This window comes from Carassius auratus, chromosome 5 (genome assembly GCF_003368295.1).
Source record: "Carassius auratus strain Wakin chromosome 5, ASM336829v1, whole genome shotgun sequence".
Taxonomy (NCBI): domain Eukaryota; kingdom Metazoa; phylum Chordata; class Actinopteri; order Cypriniformes; family Cyprinidae; genus Carassius; species Carassius auratus.
The window spans coordinates 29,422,203-29,440,299 of record NC_039247.1 but is presented as its reverse complement, the minus strand read 5'-3'; the positions used below and the strand labels follow the sequence as shown (position 1 = coordinate 29,440,299).

The following is an 18,097-nucleotide window of genomic DNA, read 5'->3' as shown; positions in this document are numbered from 1 at the left end:
ATCTTGCAGTTTCTCTGCACCAGGACTGACGAAATTTGCACAAATGGCTGAGCGGGGATTGTTTGTGTTTGTGTGTGTGAGATACAGATCCCCTGATCTGCTGGCGTACAGTATGTATGACATGTGCCCGTTTCTTTTGCGAGCTTTTGATTCACGTCTAGGCTGCTTCTAAAAATAACAGCAAGCAGAGCGGGACAGCGGCCTGTCTCTGGAGAGAGAGAGAAAGAGAGAGACAGGACATGGGCAGTGCTCCTCTCATTTTCTTTCTCCCTCTCTCACTCTCTCTCTCTCTCCAGTCATTTTGTTCAGTAGCACAGTCGCGCCTCAGAGCAGCTGCTAACACACACACACATACACACACACACACACACATACACACAGACTCTGCAGCAAATGTAGTGGTACTCGCAATGAAACCGTGGACAGAGTGAGAACAATCCACAGAGAGAGAGGTAAGGAAAAAGGTAGACTTGAACAAAACAGACGCAAAAAGGAAACATACAGTACATTTCTAGGCAAAAGTACAGAAGAAGACGTCTACTGGACAGGATTCAGAATCAGCACATGTGAAAGAGACACGTTCACAGCGGCCAGATGCCTGTATTCAAGGTACACCTGCTTTACTGCTAATGGGATCAAAACGGAGCTTTTACTCCTGATTTAACACAGTTTGTGTGCATGAGTGTGTGTGTCCGGGAATAAATGTTTCTAAAGCTGCATGGTTTACCTTGCTGTTTTATCAGGTTTTTTTTAATAAATGTGGAGCTGACATTTATGTTGCAGTTTCATTTAATATCACAACAGATTTCAGTAAAGTTTACTTTTTTTTTTTTTATAATTTTTTTTTTACTTAAAAAAACAACAACTTTATATTTTACAATATATTATATTATTATAATATTTAATATTTTGTGGATATTGTTTTGGATTTATTTCCTTTTTTAGGAAGCAATATATTTTTTAAAATAAGCAATGACGTTTATGATGAGTGATGAACACTACATATTAAATGTTTACCATGGTCATATTTTATGTATGCCTGTTTAAGTGTGTGTGTGTGTGTGTGTTTTATTGGTAATAAATGGGGCTTGCTGAGATAAGCAAGTGGTAAATTGTTAAATAAAGTTTCTTGTACTCATTTTCACATAGAGCAAAACATACACAGAGAGAGTGGTGACTTGCGCGACGACAGATTGCTTCATGAGGTTGATATGAGTGACATTTCCAACAAAGCTCACAGAGGCGAGGTAAACCACAACTGTATGAGACAGACATGAATGTCTGCAGAGGAAATGTCCTTTCAGGAAGTTTCTGATGTGCACATACCTGAAGACAATTTCTCAACTTGTTAGTTTTGAACACTTTCTGAAATAGTTGTTTTGACAAGAAGTTTTGTTTTTAAAAAAAAGCTGAAATTCAAATATCAGAAGTATTACTTTTTACAGTTGAATAGTTCAAATAATTTACCCATAAATTCTGTCATTATTTATGCACCTTTGTGTCAATCCAAACCCGTTTTGATATATTCTGTGAAACACAAAAGGAGAAATTAAGTGTTCATACTGCTCTTTTCCATACAAAGACAGAACTATAAAAATAGTCCATATGACCGGTGTGCTATATTTGAAACCATTCAGTAGCTGTTGTGTGAGTAATAAACCATATTTAAGTTCCTGAAAATCTTCCGTCATTGCTTGCGCAAATTCAGATATGCTGTGCCAAGACATGTCATGTCAGGTTTCACGTCAATGATAAGACACATTTAATTAATGTCAGTGAGGTCAAATATGGCGTGATGTGTACGTTGCAATAGGACACACAGAGACACAATGACAAATTAGATGTAAGAGCTGCTTGTTTAATATAGAGGCGTTTCATAGAGAGAAAAGGGGGATGGGGAGGGAGGAAATCTAGATAGATAGATAGATAGATAGATAGATCCCCTTTTGTGTTTGAGAGAAAAAATAAGTTGAACAATTGGCTTACTGTATATATCTGACTTCATAGTAGTAATTTTTTAGTTGCATTCAAATATGTTTGCTCTTGTTTACTATTCTTGAGTGTCTCCTTTTTGGGCCATTTTGAGCAGCACAAGCAGAACAGATAGGCCTCTCTCTCTCTCTCTCTCTCTCTCTCTCTCTCTCTCTGTGTGTATAGTGGACGTTAATGATTGTGTATTCAGTCATACATGGAAGTCCAGCCAAGTGGCATGATGTCTTGAGTGAGGCTGGGGTGAGTGATCAGGGCTTAATAGTGTGTTTGTGAAAGACACTTTGACACACACACACTCACACTCTCTCTCTCTCTCTCTCTCTCTCTCTCTTTCCTTTCACTCATGATGTGTTTATGTGAAGAGGGTGACGCCCATTTGACCACTAGATTTCTCTCAGCTTTTTTTTCTCTCTCTTTGACTTCTTGCCATCTCACAGAAGAAACTGGAATCTGCATGCACTGACACACACAAACATTTACACACACATGCAGATGCTCATCAGATTTTGATTCTTGTGTCTTGGCTGCATGTCCATCCTGACGGTGAGTGTGTGTTGATGGTGCGCTTTACTTCTGTCTGTGTGTTTACAAGTGTTTCTGCGAAAGTGCTTGTGTCCTGTATGTGTGTTTGATGCTGTTGTGTAGAAGCTTACAGGAAGTTAAAAAGAGTCTGTGGAAAACATTTGTTTTTTTTTTTCTCAGAGGTTGCTCTTTCATATCTCTAAAGGGATCATCTTTGTCTCAAATAACAATTGAAACTAATGTGTTGCCATACAGAGTGATAAACTAAATGTATTGAATGAGTGAAAGAATGAAAGAATGAGTGTTGAATGAAAAATGTTTGAGTTCGTATTGACATCTCAGACTTCTCTTAAACCTGAGCATGTTTTGAAACATCAAGAAGAAGCATTTTTAAAAGATACACTATTGTCATTATTATTATTATTTTTTTTTTTTTACAAGAGAAACATCTTAGATACAAAACCTCTTTTTAATGTAACTGCTGTCTAAGAGCAACAATTGATACATTAAGGTCAGCTAAATTTTGTTGCGTCTGTTGAAGCCAATTGAATAATGGCTCATCAGATCTTGTGGAGTCCATGCAACCTTCAGTGCTGCTCTCAATAAAGCAAAAGGAAGTCAAAAAACCAAACCTTTAAACTATAAAGCCTACTGTATCATATTCTATACGCAAATTTCTAAGGCCTCTAAATTATTAACATGATCAAAAATCTGCTGATAAACTTGTTGCACGCAATCTACTACATTACATTTTTAAAGGTCTTTTAGTATAATTGTACAAAGATCCACCTTTAGCTTGTGGCTTGTGTCTTTCTGCCATGAAATATTTACAAATGCATAGCCTACTGTATATTAAACTACATGTTGTGCTCCTTTAAAGTTAAAAAACTTTCACAAAAAAAAAAAAAAAAAAACATCTGTGAAAAATCAGTACCAACAAATTTTCCTTAATTTCAACAGTATATGTAGGGCATGTTGTAACACTGCATTACAATGAGCCCTGCTATAAGAACTAGGTGATTCCATGTACTTACAGAGATAATTCACATAATTCCCGTTTGTGAATTCTATTTACTGCAGCATGAGAAAGTATGGAGTCCCCCAAGGGTCATGTACAGTAGGATAATGATTTCTAATAATCTGGTGTCTATGGTTTTGCAGCCGGTGCTCTGTTTATCATGATTTTGTAAACACTTCCCTCATTTAAATGTAATTTGAGCTCTCAATTTAGTAGTCTGTACTCTCAGATTTCACAACAGTGTACTCTGTATGGACAGGTTTGTAGCTCGATTTTGATTTGCAGCTCGTCCCCTCAATTTAGACAAATATAATGCTATAAGATGCTATATATTTTTCCTCCTTTGTTACTTCAGAGGGGGTTTCTGTAAGAAACAGTACCTAAATGTAAAATGATTTCATGGATTTTACAGCATTTTTACCTTTCATAGCTGTTTGTGGAGGGTATAGTGTGCTAAACTATATGTGTTTTATTGGACATGTTTTCCTTTTTTTAAAATAAAGGTATTTAGCAAATGCATTATTTTATTTGGAAAAAGTTGCTTTTATTGACAGAATAGATTTTATTTTTTACTTATTTTGTTTGTGGAGGATAGGGAATGGTGATATTGGGCAAGAAAACAAGGCTTCCCTGTGGCGGCCATGTTAATGTATAATCAGCCACAATGCACTGTGTCAGTTGGCCAATCAGAGCAGATGCTCTTGTCAGAAGGAGGGACTTTGTAGAAAACGACGCATTTGGGAGATGCGGGGCATAGAGGACAATAATAAAAAAAATTAGTAATAAATCAACATATTCTGTTACACCAAATACTTAAAATAGAGATCTTAAAAAAAAAAAAAAAAAAAAAAAAAAATCATACAGGTATGACCCCTTTTATGCTGCAGTCAAAAATGTTCATTTCATTTTGATTTTATTCATGACAGCTTTAATGGCTTTTAAATAAGCGTACAGTAGAAAGCACATTTTACAAAATAAAATATTTTGTCAATGAGGTCAGGGTCAGGCTACATTTCTAGCTGAACTAAATTATTTGTATTTCTATACAAAAGCAAAACAATAGAGTGGGTGCATGATGCTGTGATGGGCAACTAATGTAATTGGTGTATGACCAAACACCATATAATACAACAAGCTTAGTGTTATTGTAACTTCGTCATTCTTGTTAAGGGGAAGTCGTGGCCTAATGGTTAGAGGGTTGGACTCCCAATCGAAGGGTTGTGGGTTCTAGTCTCGGGCCGGACGGAATTGTGGGTGGGGGGAGTGCATGAACAGCTCTCTCTCCACCTTCAATACCACGACTTAGGTGCCCTTGAGCAAGGCATCGAACCCCCCCAACTGCTCCCTGGGCGCCGCAGCATAAATGGCTGCCCACTGCTCCAGGTGTGTGCTCACAGTGTGTGTGTGTGTGTGTGTGTGTGTGTGTGTTCACTGCTCTGTGTGTGTGCATTTCGGATGGGTTAAATGCAGATCACAAATTCTGAGTATGGGTCACCATACTTGGCTGAATGTCACTTCACTTCACTTGTTATGTGCCAAATTGCGGGATGGCGGGACCTATGCTGTATTTTTTTGACTGCCCACTCCGACCCCCGAAATAAAGGTAAAACGACCTGGTCCCACAAGATTTTCATTGCATTCACAGGATCCCAATCCCAATGCAGCTGTTTACTTTAAAGTACTAAAATATACCATTTAGGGGTAAACAAGGTGCAAATGTACCTTTTTTGTTCCGACCACACTATTGCTTTAGGGTGTGTGCCTTAGCCCAGTGACAGCTTTTTGGAAAGCTGAGTGTGTACAGTGTAAAGTTCCCCTGAAACCCTTCACCTCTCCCAGCTCGGCCTGTCTATATCTGCTAAAACATATTCATGCAGCAGCAGTATATCTTCCGTGCTCACAGCAATGTGTCTGTGTATCTATTGGCAGTAGGGGTTGCATGACTACTAATTTCTACTAGTCGATTTTTTATTTAAAAAAATAATCGAGTTACTCGACTACTCGTGGTTCATGCTACTGTAAATGAAAAGACATTAAATATATTTTTTTATTATCAATAAATGCTTATTAAATCATAGCCTTATTACATATATAAATTGTCAAAACTATTATGACATTACATATTTACATTTTCATGTAACAGCCAGTATTTGTATTTGTGTCTGTAACAATCACACGATTTTTCATATCTACATTCGGATACAACGCCGTACAGTACTTGATACGTCCATAATGGCTATCTTTTTTTTCATAGTTATCACTGAACAAGTATGCCGTGTTAAACTAAAATAATTATTAATTTCTAAAATAATATTTATCATGCAAGCAGAGAGATGTAATGACAAACGTTTAGTGATCATTTGAACAAGACTAAATCACGATAAAGATGCAAACATGTAGGCCAAATAGAAAATGTATCTGTATCTAAGTTGATTATTAGCCTGCTCTCTCTCTAGAGATGCACAGCATGCTGTTTGATTGGTGAGCACACTGTGCTTATTCCATTCATTCGTATCATATCATAGCCTAAGCTTTAAAGCATTGCCTTTTAAATATATACAAATAATATAACGTGTATGATGTATTATTATAGGTGGTATTATTCTTGCCAAGCTCTGATTTCTGAAAGATGCAGGGAGAGAAAACAGTAATGTTGTGTTTGATTTGCGATCTTTTCACTCATAAAGTTTACATTGATTCACTTCACACTCGTGACTTTAGAGGTCTGTGTATAATATTGCGCTCATCCCCTGGCTCCATTATCTGTGCCATTGGGAATAAGGTATTCGGCTTCAGGCACGCCACTATTTAAATATTTGAATTTTACATGCAACATAGATAAGGTCATAGAAAGTAACAGCTACATGCAATATTGTAATCCTAAAATTGACATCGTACTTGCAAACTCTTTGTACGCATTATGGTTAATGCATGCTCGAGTAGTCAATTGTTTCCGACAGCGCCAACTAGTGGTTGAAATAGTCGATCACTCGACTACTCAACTAGTCTATGCAAGCCCTAATTGGCAATAAGTCTCTTTTACTAAAGCAGCAGCAGTGCACGTAGCAGATATAGTAAACCAAGACCAAATACATTAACATTGCCATATCCATTAACATGCTAAAAGTATTCAGAAAGTTGTCATGATTAAGGTAAATATGTGTGTATTGTCTCTGTATCTCACCTCGTGCTTCTAGTTAGTGGGTATGCATGTGATCTGGAGGTGTTTTGGTGTGTGAGGCACATCCCCTCGCCTTGTGTTTGCCCACCATCCCAACAGTTAGGCCTTTAATCTGCTGTTTCTAATGCTGTACTGATGCCGCTGTAAAGTCATGTCTCTCCCACTGATTTCCCTCATTCTGGGAACGTGGACCCACCGGGACAGCTGCCAATTATCTTCAGTGTCCCATTGATTTATCAATCATCCTAGCATTAATGTTCACCAACATTATTCTTTGGTCGATTCCTGGTGACTGAATCTTTCAAGACAGTAAAAAACACTTAAATTGACAGTGTGTGTCTGAATCCTGAACATTATGAATGCAATTCCAGATAGAGAGTAAGATGTTGGCTTTGCATTTACTTCTAATGGATTGACAAAAATTATGAGAGTGTATACATGTTTGATCAGAAGATGATGGTAGCTTTAGGCAGGTCATGTTAGTCAAGTGTGCCTCTAATGAGTTGAGTGCCAGTACATTATTATTTAATGAAAATTATCTTTTTTTTTTTTTTTTTTTTTGGTTGACACTAGCTGAACTTAGCAGAAAACATATGAAAATGTTCTATAAACCTGTAAACACAAGCTTTTGAAATATTGGATGAGACAGCACACAATAATGCAGTCAACTACTCACCCACTACTTGCAAAAACACCTCTGTTTGGCTTGATGCAATTTACAGTACATGCAGTTACCGATATACAGTAAACCTGACTAAATCTGAAATTCTAAACAGTTAATATTCTGCACTCAATATTCTGTAACTTAATGTTGTATTTTTGTTTAACACAAATTTTCCTCAAACAATAATTGGAGTATTCCCTGCAGTGCCACCACAGAGCTGCTGGGAGTTGCAAAGCCCTGAAAAATATCACAAAGCAGACAATATTAATGGTCCTTAAAATGGGCATACTTTTCCTTATTTAATTTCCCTTTTCTTGCTTTTGATTTTGTAATGACATATGCATGACAGGTTTCTGAGATTCATCCATGTAGTTTACTTGATTTAAGGTTGTTAAAGAAATATTTGCAATAAAAAAAAAAAAAAAACCTTCCTGATAATTATGAAATAATACATTTTGTTGTGAGGTATTACTTTTGTCTGGGATTCTTTATCTTTTAGATTCTCTAGTTGAGATTACTTAAGACGGTAACACTTTAGAATAAGGTTCCATTAGTTAATGTTAGTTAACTACTTTCGTTAACATGAACTAAGCAAGAACAATCCTTCTACAGCATTTATAAGTCTTAGTTCATGTTAATTTCAACATTTACTAATGCGTTATTTAAATCAAAAGTTGTGCTTGTTAACATTAGTTAATGCACTGTGAATTACCATGAACTAACAATGAATAACTGTATTTTCATTAACTAACATTAACGAAGATGAATAAATACAGTAATAAATGTATTATTCATTGTTTGTTCATGTTAATTAATACATTAACTAACATTAACTAATGGAACCTTATTCTAAAGTGTTACCCTTAAGACAACTCAAGTGTTGAAGGCTACTGGTTTAGACAATATTCCAGCTAGGTTTGAGATGTGACTGACATTAGTGCACCAACTATAACATATTAATTAATTTATTAATTAATTTATTAAAGGCAGTGTTCCCTTTCAAGTCATTCACTTCAGTAACTGACACTATAGAGAATATGCCTAGGAGTGACAATCTCTGAAGCCTGTATAGCATCCTGCAAATTCACTGGCGGATGATGCTCATCCCTGTATCCTTGTTAATAGGTATATGTATTAACATATAACCACAATTTTGTCAGAATATTGTTTTCAGCATCCTAATTGCATCTTGTCTTTGTTTCACCCTGACTCAGCTGAGCTGCTCACGTCTATGCACATTACGAGTGCATGAGGCTAAAAATTGCTTCTCTCCCAGATTGCTTTCTTTAAAAAGAAATCTCTCCAACCTTTGTGGTGCCTGAGGGGCCATGTGAGCTAGGGAAGCAAGAACAAGACACTGATCACGAGGTCTCCAATGATAAGCTAATGCCTGCTCAAGGCTTATGAGTCTCATCTTCTCTTGAAATGGTGTTGCTCTATTAGTTTGCTTGTGATGACATGCGCACAATGTTTGACTGTGAAGATGAGGAGATCAATACTTGCTGGAGGCTTCTGACAATAAGGCTTGGTCATTCTCATATGAGGCGTGCTTAGAATCTCTCCCGTCGGATGGAGAAATTTTATAAAGTCATGAGTTTAGATAAAATGTGAGGCTGGCTTACTTAGTTTCGTGGTGGAGAAACTTAAACTTGATTAGGCCAATCTAGAGGTGCCTAAACAGTGGCAAAACTGAGCAAGCAGCTTGTAAAGGCCTTGAAAACATTGTACTCTGCTCAAGTGCAGGTTCCACTTCCTTGGACCGTGCTGCACAGAGTGGGTATCTCTGATGGTTCCTTCAGTCTTGCATGCCCACTTAAAGGCACAATTAAAATGATTATTATTATAATTATTGAAATATCCAAAAATCACTAGAACAGTGTTATATATTTTGCTGACTTGCGTACTTATATTATACAAAATGTTTCAAAGAATGTTTAAATACAGAGAAATAAGCTATTTTAAATAGCGACACGGACCATGTCCATAGTGTCATTGTTTCGCCTGCCAATGACACCATAACCTCTCTATTTAGTTTTTTAGAAAACATGGAAACACCATAGATGCTTTAAAATGTTGTGCGTTTTAATAATCCGGCAACGACAGCACAGAGTAGCATTATAACAGAACTTTTAAACTGCTTTTCCCCCAGCATATTCACAACAGGAAGGAGGAGTTCTGCTACTTTTGAGCCGCGTGTTGCTCTCGTTCAGCGGCCTTGTTTCACTTTGATGGCTTTCAACCTCACCATGCTTCATTCTACTAAGTTAATAAATCATTAGCTCATCCATGAACATGATCTCTGCCCAAGTCACATCTTATTGCAATGGCTGTGAGGATGAAGACCAAAACTCCCATTATTCCACAAACAGTCACGGCGTCATCAAACTACGCTACCTGGTCTTTGTTTATTTTGAATACGCACTCTTCAGTGGCAAAAAGGACATATTTAGCCTTTAAGCCCATTTGTGGAAATCTAGGCAGTGCTTCCATTCAGGTGTGCATTTCCCAAAAACATGGTAAGCCGACTATGTTCATAAGTTCCTTGTTAGTATGACATGTGGACTTGAGTAGCTAATACACTTGAACAAAATAAGCAATCTAAAATGCAGTCCACTTTGTATCTTTCAATCAGTATTGAGGATGGGCAGCTCTGCTCCTTTCACCGATTCCAACCTCAAACCATAAAAACCAAGTGAACTGTGGTTTCTTGTTTTATATGTCAGTCAGACAATCAATAAATAGATAATGCTTTGTTTACGCGCTGCAGTGTTTACTTCTCAATGGAATGCGCTAAATCATTCCCCTCATAACCCTTACGAAAAATAAGTTTATTCAAATGTGCTATTAGTATACTTCTTTTAAACTAAAAATAGGAAAGTATTCCTTTAGTTGACATATGTACTTCCCAGAAATGGCCTTTATGTTCTTCTGAGAAATATACTTAAAATGACATTTAAGTAAACTTGACTCATACTTATAAAAAGTTTAAATATATTTGAGCTATACTTGTGCTCCTAGAATCTGTGTTTTCATTGTTATATGGTAGAGGGCGCTAGTACACATCTTCTGCACAGAATTTCCACAAAAAAAGTGAAGAAGAAAAAGAAACAACAGATACTAACACATGTAATCTAACATGATCATCTGTCATGAAACAGCATCAAAACTGTAACAATATGGAAATAAAATGTTGACCAATGAAGAGTTAATAATTACAGTCAAGCTTTTGGGTGCTGATCGACTCCATCTACATTTTGATTATCATTCTGAATCCAATTCATAGTCTTTTTTCAGCTTTTTGTTCAAAACTGTATTATTTTTTATTTTTAAGAAACTTTAAAGTGTTTAAAAAAATAATGCATGGTGATAGAATCACTGTTGGGAACGCTACTTTAAAAAAAGTAATTAGTTATAGTTACTCACTACTTGTTCCAAAAAATAACTGAGTTAGTAACTGAATTAGTCTATAATAAAAGTAACTCGTTAGAAAGTAAGTGTGCAAGACTGTCCAGATCTTAAAAACGCCAAAGCGCCAAAGTCCACACTATCTCAAATACTACTCCAGAGCAGTATTCGAGGCTAAGTGTATCCCATCATGCAACATGTTGTGGAAATAAATATTGATACTTTTTGCCAAGATTGCGAAAGGTCAAGGAAAACTTTCCAAAATTAATAATAATTAGATATTACATATAATTTGATAGTAAAACAAAGTGCTACACAGTTTATTGTTGCATAGATTAGTATATTTATTTATTTGTATATTTATTTTACAACATTTGGAACTGCATTTTATCACTTAATTAGAAGCACCACAAATTAAAATTGTCATGTTATAGGGACCACTGAACAGACATTTAGAAGTTGATTTCAAAATGCTATTTAAAATTTTAATTTAAATTAAGCTATGTTAAGCTGGTTGTGTGGAGGTAAATCATTCATGACCTACATTTGCTGTAGCTCTTTCCGCCTCATTCAACAATGGCTTTGCCTCTTGTGTGAACTGTGACTTCCTCCAGCATGACATTTATTCTACACACTTGCTGTATTTGACATTTGCAGCAGGGGATCACAGCTCAACACCAGACCTATTGCTCTCAGAGTCTTATACCAGAAAAGCTATCACGCAAATATGCAGATGCAAATTCTTGGTTATATTAGTGAGCTGTCCTTTAAATACACAATGTGTTAACTTTAAAGGGGTCATGAAATGCAGTTTAATTTGTAAAGTTAGTTTATAAGCTTTGCAACTTTTTTTGCATAACAATATTTGTAAAAATGACCACTGTCCATCCTTATTTTCACTCTCTGTGAAAAAGTCTAAATTTCAAGGAACGTTAACTCTTACAGAAACGGAAGTAAATGGCAACTGCTGAGGTTGGATAACATTATTGCATCGTATCCATGTTTTGATACTCAAGATGGCAATCACTGTGACAGAGCCATATAAAGTATATATGAGTCCGAGGCAGAAGAAATTGAAACAAAGAAACCACAACAACTACAACAGCCTGTTACAGCGTGGTACTTGGTTTTGCTTGCTTAATTGCTTAATTTTCATTAGTGTTGGTATTAGGGATATGCTGGTATATAATTTTCCTGTGATTAATTGCTCATGCTTTTTTCACGGTATATGGTATTGGAATTTATTTTTTATTATTATTTTTAAAGTGTTCATAATACATTATAACAGATTAAATAACTTTTTTTTCTTATATTGAAAATAACTTAACATTTAAACGCAATAAAGTAATATTTCTATATTTGTTACCAAAGTTATTAATCTTTTTTTTTCTTTTTTTTTTTTTTTTATAGACTTGTAAAAATACAAGTCTTAGTTCTTGTTAGCTCTATAAATAATACAGTTGCAACTTTAGATTTGAATGTTAAATATTGGAATACCTACAATTAATGAATGTTCAGAAGAATTTTTAATTGGCAGTTTGTGTTAACTAGTTAACTAACTAACTACTGAATCCCTAATGTAAAGTGTGAATGAATAATAAAGAATCATAACACTTTCCAACAATGTCTAGGGCATGTTGTAGTCCAGATAAAAAATAAAAAAATAAAATAAAAAGTTTGAACATAAATAGCCTATTTAGTCTAAATATTCAAGTATTTGGCACTGTGATGGACATCACAGTGAATACACAAATCTGAATGGCTATTTAAAATTCTTTAAATATATTTTAAAAGTATTGGAGCAGCTTTATTTATGGGGTTTCTAGGGCAAGGGCTGCATTTTCTGCAGTTTAGCGCCATCTGCTGTCAGAGAGTGAATGTGCTTTCATTCTGAGCGTCTCTCACATGTTCCTCCATGTGCTTCTCATGTGTCCCCTTTTACATCAGAGCATACATGAGTTTTTAAGCAGCATACAACTGTGTTGTGCATTTTTGCCAGTTGATGGGAATAGTATTCTTAAAATGCATTCCAAATTCAGAATAATTTGTAATATATAATTATTCACGGTATTTAGAAGTGCCCACATAACAATATTGTGCATATTCATTACTGTGATGAATACTGGCACATGTCGAGTTGGTATTTAGTGGTAAATAGTGATATTATTATTACAAAAGACTGCGGCAAATTAAAAATTTATCTTGATGTCATTAAAAAGAAACTAGGAAGGATATGCAAAGTTTTAGGAGATGCAGTTTCTTTTCATCCTCTGACAGAACAACATGTGAGTTTGCCGGTCTTACTCGACATCTATATCCAACAGCAATATGACTATTGTGATTGATGGACATACACGAGTTGTTCCGAACACTCCTCTTTGATTACACAGGACACAAGAAGGGTACAAAAGAATCATTAATATTTTAAACTGGGGAGTTACTCTTATGTTCTGAAACTTATGGTTTTGATCTCTTATGTGTGTAAATATCAAAAACATTTTGATTCTCCAGGTCATGACCCCTTTAAATAAAGATGCTTCATACTGTTGCTCCTTCTTTGCAGTAGCTGACCTGACTGAGAAAATTTTATGTAGAAAAAGACAGTTTGTGTTAATGTTTTCTGTACCGCCCTTTCAGCGCTGAAGAAGAAATTCCACTAATTGCAGTCAGACACATTTCAGAACACAATGCAATGAAAACAAGACATTGCATTGCTAGCTGCACACTGTCTGTGTTCACGTACTTGCATAGAATGAGTCTAAAACGTCACACATCTTATATTAGGAACGACTCGGGTTTCACATGCAAATGTAATTGTCCATACCATTCAAAGTTCTTTTGTATAATCCACAGTATCTTGGCAAATTCTGCAGACTCATTTGATGAGAAAAAGTAATCTCTGTTTAAAATACATTTTCCAGTCATTATGTTGGACAGCTTAGTGCTTTGAATGAATAATAGATTAGATGATTTCCTTGGAGTGACTAAAAGGTTGTACAGTACAAGCATCTAGAATAGAGTAATACTGCACCCTTATTGGATAAATAATTAGTGGTGCTTGCAAAGGCATCACTTTCACTTTGAGTCAACCAGAAATCACCCAGAATATTAACAACTACCTAGAAATGTGATGAAATGCTTAGAACACCTTAGCAATACCCTCAAAATGACCTTTTCATTTTGGTAGTTTTGTACAGGCAAAACATTGAGTTGATATATACTTTAGTCTTTGTATAATCCACTCTCATCATTTCTTTCAGATAAATAAATGTAGTTGATATCTGAGTTCTCATATGTCGCTGTCTTATTCTATACGTTTCTTTTTATCCAAACACTTTCAAGTTTTTTTCTTTTTCTTCACATTACGTAAGTGTGGAAAAAAAAGTGATGCATGAAGGACTCAACGAACACCAACTGAACCATCCCGTCACAGATAACAGAGCGAAACTCAGAGTTTAAGGAAATCATCTGTCTTCGGTTCTTGTGTCCTAATTTCCTCAGCGTCGCTCGGTTCGGTAGTAATCTTTCACACAACCTAAAAATACCACAGGCGAGATAAGAGGCTCATTCGTAGTGAAGCTCCAGTTATGGATGGGAGAGAGCTAATATGCCGTACATCATGTGAGCAGGGTAATATGAATTCCGTCTCATGACTTCTGCTTCTGGCTGCATCAGCTGAGCTTGTTTTCTGTTGCAGTAAACCCTTCTGAAAAGCACTCAGAGGAGTTTATTTCTCACCAGCTTTGGTTACACACTATTAGAGTGAGTGGTAAGCAGCATGGGCTGGTTTCGAGGGAGAGCTGATTAGAATAGTGTTGTGAAACATTAAATGACACAGTGATGCTGAAGGTAGACACAGGCTTCCAGTAGGTAGCTAAAATTAAATATGCATTCCTGGTATGTAGACCATCATTTGCTATAGTTTTAGCATCAAATAAAAATATATCTATGTACCTGTCTGTCTGCCATGTAATGATGTTTTGAGAGGCAGCAAAATCTAGTTAACTGTTTGATCTAGATGAAGAACTAGAAGTAGTAAACTAGTTTCCCTGATAATCAGGGGCACTGCACAAGATCCCGGGCCCTATGCAAAGGCAGTCCTAATGGGCCCCACCCCCTTGAAAATATATATTCCAGACTTTTCAAGGGCCCTCTCTTCCTTTGGTGCCCTGGTAATCAGTACTGGTTTTATCCCCAGTCCGGCGCCCCTGCCTGATATGCCCACTTCTGGTCATTTATATATTTTTCATCCTCTTCTACTGTTAAAACGGGATGCATTTCCGACAGAAGATGGTGAAATATGTTTTCCTGACAACTTAAAAAGCAAAGACAGAAAAAATGCATAGGTTAATATATAAAAGATAGAATGATATGTTCCCCCATTTAAAAAAAGAGGTTTGTATTGTAAAAGAGCTGACCTGAGGCCCATCTAATGATTAAATGAAGTAATACCATGTGACTTTTATGGGTTATGATGAGTAAAACTCCATTGGGACGGGTCTAATTTTTGAGAGAAATTTGTATTTCACTGACTCACATTGTGGCGAGTGAGTTTTTTTTTTTTTTTCACACATTCTCTGTACACATTCCAGTAATTCCAAATTACTTATTGTGTCTATTTTTGTTTGTTTGATTTTTTGGCTATCCCCTCTGAGAAATCTAATCTGAAATCTAATCTAATTTCATCTAAATGTGAATGTCTGTGATTACTGCTAGTATATTTTCAAACCTCTTTTCCTCAAGTGTTTTGGCTTTCATGAACTACTGTAAATAATCCTTTTCAACCTTCATTCAACCTTTCACTGTCTAAAATCAATTACTTCTTTTTTTTCATCATATCATTGTATCCTTTTTTTGGCAGTGTACCTGAGCTCCCATTAAAGTCGGCATGAAATAAAAATGTTGTTTACTAGCGCAAATTGCTAGCCTTGATGTAAACAATTAATCCGTGCAAGTTAATCCACTGTAAAAAAAAATAAAAATAAAAATAAAAAAACGTAAGCTTCATTTCATAATTTCAATCATTTACTTCCACTCTGGAATGGCATTGCTTTTCTGATGACATCAGTTGATGGCTTGAGCAGAATATCTTTAAACACACCCCTCCAACTGTTAGATTGCTATGAGTGAGAGACAGGGAGGAGGAGCGCAAACATAAAACCATTCCCTCTATTCAGTATTCCGTTTCAGATGGAAATGCGTCACAACACTGAAATAAAGTTGGCAGCAACTTCCGGTTCACACGGACTTTAACAGCATCATTTATCTGCTTATCTATGATAACACCCAGGTTGCACAACTGTGTTGTTGTGCAAGTTTAAAGATAAAGCACTGACAGTAATTGTCAGTATTAGCAATTCATAATGAAGAGCCAAAGACAGTCTGTCTTCATCGAGCTTGAGGCCATTTTTAGACATCCCTAATTTCTTTTCTCAAGGCAAGAGATGAGATTGCTGAAAAAAGCAGCAATCGTTTGACCCGACAGGAAGGTAAAGACATGTACACTATGTCTGCATAAAAGTGATAAGTGACTAAAAGAGAATAAAATAAGATAACTTAGCTCAGCGTCGTGAAGACATTCTGAGATGAATAGAGGGTGAAATATAGCCAGCTGATGTGGATGCTTGAACCTCTTCTTGATATCCTGTTCCTTTACACAAGGAAGGCAGATTGTGACTGTTCTTGGGGTAGTCAAATTAGCCCAACTTCAGTGATAATTTGTGGGCAAAGAGTACATGTCAATCAACTATGTAATAATACTGAATAGACCTTATATAGGAATGCCGTGATGGGCGTCATATCCCTATAGGTAGACATCAGGTGAGCAACAAATATCATATCGCTGGGTATGGGAATTGATATTATATTTTATCATGACTAACTGTCTGATTAACACACACAACTTCCAACAAACAGCAAAATAAAATGTTGCAAGATTCATGTTCATATGTTTAAATCAAACTGAATAGCTTTTAGTGCCATTTTGAACATTGCCAGAAACACATTACACTGAAATGCATTTCTTCTTAACTACAGCAAATTACTGTATATTTTCTGCACTATTTCTACAATAATTGTTCTGCAGTTACTGACTGTAATTAAGTGATATTGTGACAGTAGTAAAGACACTAGTAATGTAACGGTTTTGCAACACTGTGTTCTTCTGTTGGTAGATGTTCGAACCCAAACAGGATGAGCCATGTGACCTCAGGGGCCTGAGAATGACCTCTGAGGATGACTGTTCCCTGGGCCACCTGTCCGATGCATTAGTCCCCGCTGCGAGCAGCCCTCAGTCCAGTGGTCTCACTCTGCTGGAGGATCTGTGCAGCCCTCTGGTTCCACCAACACCTCCGCCCTCTGCTGAGGGGGAAGATGGGAAAAGCACAGAGAGCGGCATGAATGAGTTGTGGAGGGAGGATGAAGACAAAGAGAAAGAGGAGGAGAGGGGGAATACTGAGCCCGTGACCGAAGCGAAGGAAGAGCAGGAACTCTCGCAAGCACACGCGAGAGATAGTGAAGATGAAAAACATCTGGTTGTTGATGAAGATAATGCTTCAGAGGCAGTGGACACAAACGCTCCACCTTCATCCTCTTCCTCATCATTTGTCATCCCTGAGTTGCGATTAGATCGGTCCTTCAGTACAGATGCCCTCTCCACCCCCGGAACTGATGAAGAGTATGAAGAAGATGAAGATGATGATGAGGAGGAGGAGGATGAGGAGGACAGTGATGATAACTACCTGGAACGCAGTGACAGCAAACGGAGGAGCATGGTAGAGTCCACTTCCTGTGAAAAGCACTCGGGTGGACTCAGCGTGCAGAATTCCCTGCGCAGACGCACACACAGCGAGGGCAGTCTTCTCCAGGACCCTCGCACAACCTGCTTCACATCTGACAATGCCATCAACTGTGTGGAGGTGACCGGGACACAGAAGGGAGGCTGGATGCTTCCGTCACCCAAAACCCTGAAGAAAGAGCTGACTAAGAATGGAGGGTCCATGCACCAGCTGTGTATGCTGTTCTCCGGACGAAAAGTAAGTACTTGTTCTTGCTCTGACAATCAAACGGTTTAGAAATCATTTCTTTTCATCATGTTACTTTCTTTAGCTGATTCTGATTCTGATTCTGATTCTGATATATATTACTGAGGCCAAGGCAAGCCAAGGCAAGCAATACTATTACAAACTGCTTTAACATTAAGGACTTTTCTAGGGACATTTAGGGAAAATAGAAACGTGTCCTTCACCATTTGCATTTTGGACACTTGCTATTACTTGTCCAAATGGTCAGACAATGGTTGGATTGGGACCTTGGG

At 36.8% G+C, this 18,097-nt stretch overlaps 1 protein-coding gene across 5 annotated transcripts in view; it reads left to right on the top strand.

Annotated features, from left to right (window-relative positions):
- The first annotated feature begins 295 nt into the window (after positions 1–295).
- The window catches only part of LOC113084745 (regulator of G-protein signaling 3-like), a 61,986-nt gene continuing 44,184 nt past the window's right edge, over positions 296–18,097 (top strand). The window contains exons 1-3 of one of the 5 annotated variants that reach the window (XM_026254948.1): positions 296–609; positions 1,150–1,247; positions 16,956–17,816. In XM_026254948.1, the coding sequence (XP_026110733.1) occupies positions 1,212–1,247; positions 16,956–17,816 (897 nt within the window). In that variant the 5' untranslated portion in view covers positions 296–609; positions 1,150–1,211. Of the gene's footprint in view, positions 610–1,149; positions 1,248–2,151; positions 2,233–2,403; positions 2,536–16,955; positions 17,817–18,097 lie in introns of those variants that run through there. The other 4 variants (XM_026254955.1, XM_026254949.1, XM_026254947.1 and 1 more) reach the window with 4 other exon arrangements.